We start from the raw sequence: 9,701 nt of genomic DNA on the forward strand, positions 1-9,701 counted from the left end.
GTATTATTCTGAAGGACTCATTTCCGCCTCCGTGACGGATACTAACGTGATTTGAGTGTGCGCCGGTAATTTATGAAACAAACTCTTTTTGACGAACTACACAGTTTTATTATGTCAGCACAGTGGATGCTGTGAAGATACGGTAGTCGCGCGCGTGTTCGTGCAAACCTGTTCGTCCTAAGTGTGCCCCCCCCCGTTATATGAGGGTTCAGTAACCTTGGTTTACCCGGTGATTTCGGCCATGGCCGCTGTGTGTCGGGCTCTGTATCTGTGCGCTCCAGTCTGGGTTAAGGTAGGGGTGCGGACATATTTATCCTTTACTTCTCAGTGATCCTCAGTGTGCACAAGACTGCACCACTGAAGGTGAAAAGGATAATATTAAAAACAACATTTGTTTATTACAGGGAGTAAAAATTACTTGGTTATATGGTGTTTTGATGAAACCCTAAATTTGTCTGAATTATCAGTTTTTTTTGTTTTGCAGAATCTTCCGGAAGCCGCTGCGTCGTGGCCGCAGTTGACGGTTTGTCGAAGCAAGTTCACAAGGTCTCGTATTCCTCCAGAGGTGAGAACATTACACACAAACTCATTTCACAGCCAGAGCTGTCAGTGCCAACTCCTCCTGCATTTGTTCAAGGCCCCGCCATGATTTGATTTATACACGAATTCTTGTCAAAATGTATATATATATATAATGTATGTATGTGTGTGTAATTACAATTAAAACAAAAACATAAATACCGTTAAAAATAAGTATATGGTTTGTGAGTATTTGTTTCCAAATTTTCTCCTTGATCCTATGGATTTGTTAAATCAATGGCACACTTGATTTATCATAACGAAGTATTTATTAACCTGTAAAATTAGGTCTTGGATGATAACCAACTCCATTTAGGGGTGGCATGGTGGCGCAGCAGGTAGTGTCGAAGTCTCACACCACCAGGGACCTGGAGTCCTGCTCTGGGAGACTGACTTTGTGGAGTTGCCCACATGTCCTCCAGGCCAAAAAACACATTGGTAGTTGGATTGATGACTCAAAAAGTGTCCGTAGGTGTGAGAGAATGTGTGTGTGTGTTGCCCTGTGAAGGACTGGTGCCCCCTTCAGGGTGTATTCCCACCTTGTGCCCAATGATTCCAGGTAGGCTCTGGACCCACCGCGACCCTGAACTGGATAAGCGCTTACAGATTATGAATGAATATATTTCCATAAGGCGAATATTGTCCTGCTCTAACACGACAGATACAAATCCCATATGAACCTATGGGCTTAAAGTGTGTGCAGGAGTGCTGGAGTTACTAGACTGTGCTGAACACCAGTCCCCCAAGAGCTAAACACACCTGTTTAAGAGTCATTAAATTCTTCAGATGTCTGATGTCTCTCACTATTGCTGTAAACATGTTCTTTATTAAAGGCAGAAGTTCTGCGTAGCGTCTTGTGTTCAATGAACCATTTTCATGTAATGAACTGTTTCCTCTGATCGATGGAGAATGTGTTGTATATGGTTTATAGAACCTCTGTAAAAAGGACCACAAAGTGTTTTGCTATTGTAACGAGCTACACACTGCAAGTTTTAGAAAGCTACTATAGAAGATACATTCTCCATCAATTTTTGGAACCATTTCATCAAGCCAATGGTTCTATATTCTACACTTTTAGTAAAGAACAAATAAATAACCCTGTTTTTGTAGAATAGATTTTATATCAATGACACCTCTGTCATATAAATAACAGAGGATATATTTTCAGAAGAAACTTTGGATGAGTAATGCAAACAAAAACGGGTATATTTGCATTTATTGTATTTCCAGTGGATAATTAAAAAATTCTGCAGTACTTTGCTTAAAAATGTTTTTAGAAAAAGATATTTCTATAAGGTGTGAATTCTGAAGTGTCAGTACATATCACATCGGAAATCATGGTGGGGTTAAATTGGATTGTTACGAGTTTATTTTAAAATAATTATATTCTTCATCGTATACACTGAGGCAAAACAACAGGCTTGTTATTATTCAGGTTGTTTTGCTTTGCTCAGTTAAAAATATTCAATATGTCATATTCCCTCTGCCACGTAGGTCTTTGAAGAGCGTTCAAAGGAACATGAAAAGTATGGTGGCAATCCTGATGAGCCACATAAACTACATATTGTGACCCGGGTCAAGAGCACAATGAGACGACCTTACTGGGAGAAGAAAGTGGTGAAGAGTTTAGGGTTAATGAAGGTGAACTGGGGTCCTACATTCAGGAATAAAACAAAATAAATCCCCACTCTTATGTATTACAAACTACCAGCTAGGTTACAAAGAACCAAAGGCACTTTGATTGTGTATAAAAGCACTATGTAGGTGTAGGTTAGAAGGTTGGCTCATTATTATTATTATTTTTTTATTTTTATATTACAGGCACACGAGCCAAGAGTCCACAAGAACACACCATCAGTGAATAACCAACTGAAAATCATTAAGCACCTTGTCAGGTAAGTGTCCTGCTCTTTTAAAATATTCCCCGCAGATGTTTGAATTTTGTTGCAGAGTTTAGATCTTGGTAATATAGCATTTAGTCTAAAGAATCCATGTTAAAATTATTCATATCTGGTTAGGGAGGCTCCATCATCTAAACAATGCAATTTTAATATTCAGATACAGTGGAACCTCTACTAACGAACGCCTATACTAACGAACTTTCCAAGATACAAACCGGGCATTTGAATATTTTTGCCTCCACCAAAGAACCATGACTCTAGAAACGAACCCAAGCTTCCGTCGAGCCGGCAGCTGGAAATGACCACTGACCCCAATAGGTGAGTCTCCCAGCGCGCCCAGACTTGAGTGAGCTTTTAAGATTAGCAAATTGAAGTTTTAGCAATTTAGCATTAGTGTAAATAGCAGACATTGAAATTTGTGCTAAGTTAAGCCGTATCTACGCTTCGTCTCCCCACCTTCACCCGTCTCACCTCCCGTCACACAGCCAGTGCCTGTGTTACTCCTCCAGTCGTCCCGTCTTCAAGGTAGCGATGTGTAACCACTTAACTTTTTTCTTTTTTTTATTATTTTTAGTAATGCTATATGTATTTTTTTTTTTTACTGATTTGAGAGTTTTGTAAACCTATATCAGTGCAAAAAGGTTGACTTTCAGGGTGGGCTGGAACACAAATTGCTTTTCCATTATTTTACATGGGGAAAATTGACTCGAGAAACGAACTTTTCCACTTACGAACCGGGTCACGGAACGGATCAAGTTCATAGGTAGCGGTTCCATTGTACTTCCAAATATCATTGATTAAACGACTAAGTTAAATTGCTGTTGAGTGTAATAGCTGATAAAGTCTGCATGATGCCATATCTGCATGTGGATCAGGCATCTATGTATGATCCTCTGCTTAATTTATTTTTATCTCTAGAATTGAACCCTTGAAGCTTCCTCATGGACTACCATCTGAAGAAGAAATGGCAGATTCTTATCTAAACAGCAGAGGGGAACTTGTGGTGAGACGTCCCCAGAATCATGTGGAACAGAAAACTCTTGAATCGTAGCTGATTTCCTGTCAATGTGTTCATAAGTCTGTTTATTAAATATTTCAAATGACTTGAAGTGAATCATGTTTTTCCTTTTGTTGTGGCATGAACATTTTTGACTGGTTCTGATTCTTTGCAGTAAAACTGTCCCATTACAAATATTCAGGGGGACAGTAATATACCATTAGCTACCCATGGAATGCTGTTTTTTTTCTCCTTTTTATAAATAGTACTTTTTATCAAAAGAAAAATGCACGTCCATACACACAGAACAGAAACAGAAAATTACCCCATTATCTTCCTTGGCACTTGTTAGACAGGTAACCACCAGCCCTGGTCCTGTAGATCGAAGTATGTTTTTTTTTTTTTTTTTTTTTAAAAAGCGAAACATGAGGACCCAATGATGGCCATTTTATATAATGTCTGATGTTTAGGGACAGTTGTGTAAGAGTAGGATAAAACACAAAAGGGACAGAGTGGGATCCTTTGGACAGACACTCAGAACAATTGCTGTAAGTAAAACTTACTGCGATCTGCCACACCTTCTCCAGCTTATTAACTTGTTAGGAAATCCTTGATTTGCTGGGTCGGATGTTGGTGAGGGGATTTGAGGGTAGCATGCAAGTCAAAACATAAACTACAGTAAAACAGATCTGCAGGAGGGTTAGTGGTCAGTATGTTAGATCACGAACTTCTGGAGCTGAGCATTAAAGGGTATCAACATGATCTTATGTCCAAGGCCATTCACTCTACATCAGGCTAATGTATGAGACATGGCCAATTAAGCATTAATACAAGACATAGAAAAGAATGGGTCTTGATTTCTAAGTAATGCAGTGTAAGGGACCTGCTACTGCATCTGGCATTAGCACTCCTGTTTCAAAGCAGAACACCAATTCAAATACTTGCTGTTTTTGCCCTAACCCTAGCAAACTAAGACACATGCTGTATTTGATGCAGAGCACTGTACAGCACTCCATTATGGTGCAGTTCCTAAATGGGAGTGGGTATGTATGTTTTACAAACTTAACACTATAAAAGGAATTCTGTCAGTCAGACGTAAAAATTTATTGCATGAGCGCCCTCATCAAAATCATCTAATTAGTAAACTCCACGTCCAGTGAAGTCCACAGTCAAACTCAACAAATCAAAGGTAACTTAATGCTTAAAAACATTATAAATGAATGTGCACCTCCAGACTTTAGTATTTAATTAGTTTATCAAAGGAAAACAAAAACGTTTTAAATATGAATATTAAATCAAAATGAGACAAGTAACGCAATTAATTTCTACAAGACTTTTTAAAGAAGCCCTGAGAAAAAGGCAGATGTTCATCTTCTTTAATCATCATCTGATTCGGAGTCTGAGTCGTAGCCTTTCCCTCTGATTGTTTTTTTCTCCACCTTTGTAAATTTTGACCCTGGTTTCTGGCTAATCGTTGGTGGTTCCAAAAGATTTCCACTGAACATGCAAAAGAGAGAAATGAAAAGGATTTTAGCTGTAACATAAATGTGTGATAAAGATAAAACATTCAATTTTTAGAAAACCTACCTATAGTTGATGATGTCTGAACAGCCCAGTCTCCACCCCAACATTTCAGTGGAGAATTCATCTGTGTTACCTAGATCAGTGAAGCCTACTACATAGTCCTTGGTTTTCCCATCTTTCACCAATGCCAGTGTTGGAATGGCTTTAATCCTAAGTCTTTCTGTAAGGAATGGAGCCTTTTCCACATTCAGCTTGATGAATTTTGTCTCCAGATGTTTCTTTGCCAGAATGTTTAGGTGCTTGTCCAGAATTTTGCATCTTAATTAAGAGATTTAAAGATTAACTGGTCATACTGCGCATGTACATTCACAATTCTAATTAAATTGCAGTAGAAGCACAGCAATGCGTAGTATGTGGTAATTTCTAAACAAATGAATTCTCATCACAAAATTGTGTGAGACATATCTTACAGAGGTTTAAACCAACATACCTAAAAGTGGAGTCCCTGTAGAAATGGCAAACGACATTCTTGCTTTCTTTGACTTCAGCAAAAAAATCTTTCTCACTTGGGATCTCTCTGTATTCACCATGGCCTTTGGAAATCCACTCCTTAATACAAGACACATTTCTGTGAGCTTTTTAAAAAAAATTTTTTTTTTTACATTCCTGTTTAGAAATTTTTACTTAAGCGTATGAATCGGTTATATTATCATTTTGTTAATCAGCCAAATATCTATAGAAAACACTGATACAGTTCCTCAGATGTGTATGTATCTATTTAAAGTGCACTTTCTGGACCCTGTCAAAGGGAGGAGGGTGTTAAAGGCATTAAATGAAAACACCACTGAGACCAAAGACCAAAAGGTTCACTTTGATTAAACAAGTTAACATTATTAATGCAAAATACTGCTTCTGTTCCCCATTCTTTAGTATTTTCAAAATATGAAAAAAATAAATAAATAGGAAAACGAATAAATAAATAACATTTTTCTAGGAATATTTTCTTAAAGAATACCTTTAAAAAATGTCCTATGATTCTGGGTAACAGTTTTCATGAATGTGATTGCGTATGTCCTTGTAAATGGTACATTAAGTGCTCACAGGGGGCAGTTTCAAACTCCTAAATGAGTACAGTGTGAGTAATGGGATAGTGCCACAGTACACTAATAGTTTACATTTAAAAAGTACTGTGCTCACCTGCTTCTGTTTCTGGGCTTTCTTGAGGGCCTCCATCCTCCTCTCCTTGAGGCGCTCCAGTTCATCCTCATCCATTCGCTCCAGCTTCTCCAGCTCAGCATCTAGCTGCTCCTCAACCAGCCGTGCAGAGTTGAGCACCTGCTGCTCCAGCACCTTTGTTACAATTTCCATTGACTGACTGGCCATTTCCTTTGTCTGCATGATACATAAGACATAGCTCAGTTACATGACACCTTGGCTGGATTAAAAACTTCACTTAAATTAAGTAAGAATATTCACACATTATGTTTACTCAGAAGTGTATGGACTGGATAATAATAATACATTTTATGAAAATCTCTTTATATTTTGGGTAATATTTCTACACAGCAGACTCAGAAGCATGTTTCGAGTCCCTGCTCAAACTGTCACGTCACACAACACCAGTAAATATCCTTAGACAAGACTCTGAAGACAATAATCCCCTACCACTGTAACATGATTAGAACGGCAAGTTTCTGGATAGAAACTTCTGCCAAATTTTGTAAAGGGATTATGATCAGGATCAAGAGTTGTATGTCACTCCAGTATAACTAACTTTACACTAATCAACTGTGTACAATGAAAGCACAGAGAGAGCAAAAGTCATGAAGCACCATAGCGTGTTACAGTTATTATAAATTAGTAGACATTTAAGCTCATATTTATCTTGCAGAATACCCATTCTTCTTTGTTTGATCACATAATTTAATAAAAAAAAATATTTCATATATAGTTACAATTTTATAGCACCTTTCTAGGTACCCAAGGATACTTTTACAATCAGCACTGCAAAAGACTTCATTCCATTCCATGTTCAATCCACACATGCTGGTGAGAAGCAGCGGTGAAATTCACAGTATACTCTCAATCAAGAACAGCCATCCACTGAGCACTGTATCAGGCACTAGGGGGTTTACCCGCGAAAGAGGTCCAATCCATATCTCGGCATGCACACATACAGACATTCATTCACACACACCAGGAGTAGTAGTAGCCAACACACCTAACCTCCATGTTTTTGGACAGTGGGAGGAAACCAGAGAAAACCCACACAGACGCGCTGAGAACATGAAAACTCCACCCAGCAGGGACTTGAACCCAAGATGCCATCATTGGCAAATGTGCTAACCACCAAGCCACCCATATGTTATTTACCAGCTCCTTGTTAAAATTTTACATTACACCTTAAAGGCAATGTTCATGATTTAAAATTTAGAGGTTGTTTCTTCACTGTTTGTGTGCTCAAAACTGGGTCTACGAACCTCCAGTGCCTGTAAATGGGTGGGATTTAAAAGTGTCCCAGTCTGGTATGCTAGGCTTTCTTTCTGCTCACAGCAGAGAAATGGCATCTGTAGTATTTTAGACAATGGACAGTACCCCAAACCTTGAAAAACACAAACCAAAATAAAGATATTGCTCTATTCTTTTGGTCATCCTTTAGTCTTTCCGTGCTCATTGAACATTGCCCACAGGAAGCTGTTGGCTGGATATTTTTGGTGTCAAGAGAGAGCACACAGCGAGTGGACAGTGTTTAAAACCTCCAGCAGCACTGCTGTGTCTGATCCTCTTGCAGCAGCACAACATACACCAATACATTGTCAGTATCACTGCAGCATTGAGCATGATCCACTACCCAAATCATACATGATGTGTAGGGCTCCAAACCATGGAGCGTGAGTGGGTGAGCAAAGTATACAGAGCAATAGATGGACTACACTCTATAATTGTAGAAACACAAAGCGCTCCTGCATGGTCAGTGGAACTGAGGAAATGGACAGTGAGTGTAAAAATATGGTGATGTCCATAACGTTATGGCTGTGTATTTTTAGTGCATATTACAGGGACTAACAGAATAACAGTATAATCATAGTGTGAATAGTGTGATTACTCATCAAACGGTTTAACTGCGCATTTATTTAGTGATTTGGAATTTTCAAAACTTACACGTTATATTGCCTAAATATATCGCGATATTTACAGGCCATATCGAACCCTCCTAGTCGCAAGGCTCGACTCTGAAACCTCGTGTGTCCAGTCTGTCTAGGAGCGTCCATGGAAACCAACCAACCACAACCAGAGCTGACGAGCGCTAATAAAAGACGCAGTGAAATACGGTCTCTTTTTTCATAGCCCAATTACTCCGGTACATCTCCAATAGTATGGGGACCCTTTGTTTCATGATGGAGGAGACCCCATTTAAAACGCAGGGTCTTACAGTTAACGTTAACTAACAACAACTCGCCAGCTTTAAGGAACATACTGCATTTAGATATAACACTGTGTTATCAAATTAACGTTACAGCTTCGACCAGCTACAACCACGCATTCGACTAAATGAAGTGGGTCGCACAGAGTGACGAGCTTCCCGGGTAAAAATCATTGAATGCGCGACAGCAGCAAATGACCGACCGGGGCCATGTTTCTGTGATCAAGTGCCGCCTCAGCTGAACACAGACACAGCTACACAGCGGAGAAAAAGATTAACGACCGCATACAGACGCTAACACTAAGAGGGCCAGGCCTAAATCAGTCCAAAAATATATCGTTAGCTAACCGAGTATGTCACTCTAACAAAATAAATCTATGTTGTGATTTCAGATCATAGCTAGCTATGTTAGCAATGAGCTTCTAGAATAATTTCATAACATAAGAGGAAACCCCGAAAAGCTGACGAACACTCCGACATAATTAACACATGCAGTGTATTAAAGAGCAAATATCTTTAAGAAGGCGACACTACGTAAGTCATAATATTTATAGTAAAATATATCCAAGGAATCAAGATAGTTGAACTTACCGGCGCGGCTTTGTGAAGGCGGCACTATGACGCACACTGGCTTTGCAAAGAGTCGATTCATTAACTCAGACACGCCTAGGAATCAGAATCGACTCTTGGCTAACGCCTCTGAGAGTCGAAAGACACGAATCCGTGTGGACTCTTATTGATTCAAGGGGCGTTCTGCCTGATCGTACGTAAGAGGGTGTTCAATCTGTCATTGGCCGCAGGCAAAGGAAGGTGCATCAGTGGCAGCCAGAAAGAGCAGTTGGTGGTAGCTCACAATAGCTGAATGGAGCTGCCAATGTCAGCCTTCAGTTGTGAATCGCAACTGATAATGAAGCACCTCCTGTCTGGGAGCACACATTTGGTGTTATTCGCATAACTGGGGTTATGATGCGTGGTATTTGTGTGTGTATTTGGTCGTTTGACACGTGCAGGGCAGTATGCACTCTCAAGGGGCTTTGGATGGCTGTGGAAACATCCCAAATACTGGTGACTTCTGCCTACAATGCCTTTGTGACATCACATAACATTTTTAAAATGTACATACTTTACACATAATTAAATTTATTAAGTTACAGTGAAAATATGTTAAATATGATAATATGATAGACCAATAGTATTGACACATGGTGAATGGAGGTAAATTGTCAGCAGGTAATACTATTAGATCTCACTGCTAACTGGCTAACCAGTTACAGTT

The 9,701-nt window shown here is 39.3% G+C and overlaps 2 protein-coding genes across 3 annotated transcripts; one reads left to right on the top strand and one right to left on the bottom strand.

Annotated features, from left to right (window-relative positions):
- The first annotated feature begins 31 nt into the window (after positions 1-31).
- mrpl30 (mitochondrial ribosomal protein L30) lies at positions 32-3,589 on the top strand. The gene is made up of 5 exons (XM_066687014.1): positions 32-292; positions 485-565; positions 2,074-2,220; positions 2,401-2,474; positions 3,399-3,589. The coding sequence occupies exons 1-5, from the start codon at positions 242-244 to the stop codon at positions 3,529-3,531; spliced, it is 486 nt and encodes a 161-aa protein (XP_066543111.1). The 5' UTR covers positions 32-241; the 3' UTR covers positions 3,532-3,589.
- A 120-nt stretch (positions 3,590-3,709) lies between these two features.
- Positions 3,710-9,151, bottom strand: txndc9 (thioredoxin domain containing 9). Of its 2 annotated transcripts, none has more exons than XM_066687012.1 (5): positions 9,017-9,151; positions 6,199-6,393; positions 5,492-5,610; positions 5,065-5,319; positions 3,710-4,974 (listed from the first exon to the last, which is right to left on the bottom strand). In XM_066687012.1, the coding sequence occupies exons 2-5, from the start codon at positions 6,382-6,384 to the stop codon at positions 4,854-4,856; spliced, it is 681 nt and encodes a 226-aa protein (XP_066543109.1). In that variant the 5' UTR covers positions 6,385-6,393; positions 9,017-9,151; the 3' UTR covers positions 3,710-4,853. The 2 variants fall into 2 exon arrangements, with proteins under 2 accessions (XP_066543109.1, XP_066543110.1); XM_066687013.1 differs by lacking the exon at positions 9,017-9,151 and adding an exon at positions 8,164-8,185.
- Between the last annotated feature and the right edge of the window lie 550 nt (positions 9,152-9,701).

Source organism: Hoplias malabaricus, chromosome 12, assembly GCF_029633855.1.
Source record: "Hoplias malabaricus isolate fHopMal1 chromosome 12, fHopMal1.hap1, whole genome shotgun sequence".
NCBI classification, from domain to species: Eukaryota; Metazoa; Chordata; class Actinopteri; order Characiformes; family Erythrinidae; genus Hoplias; species Hoplias malabaricus.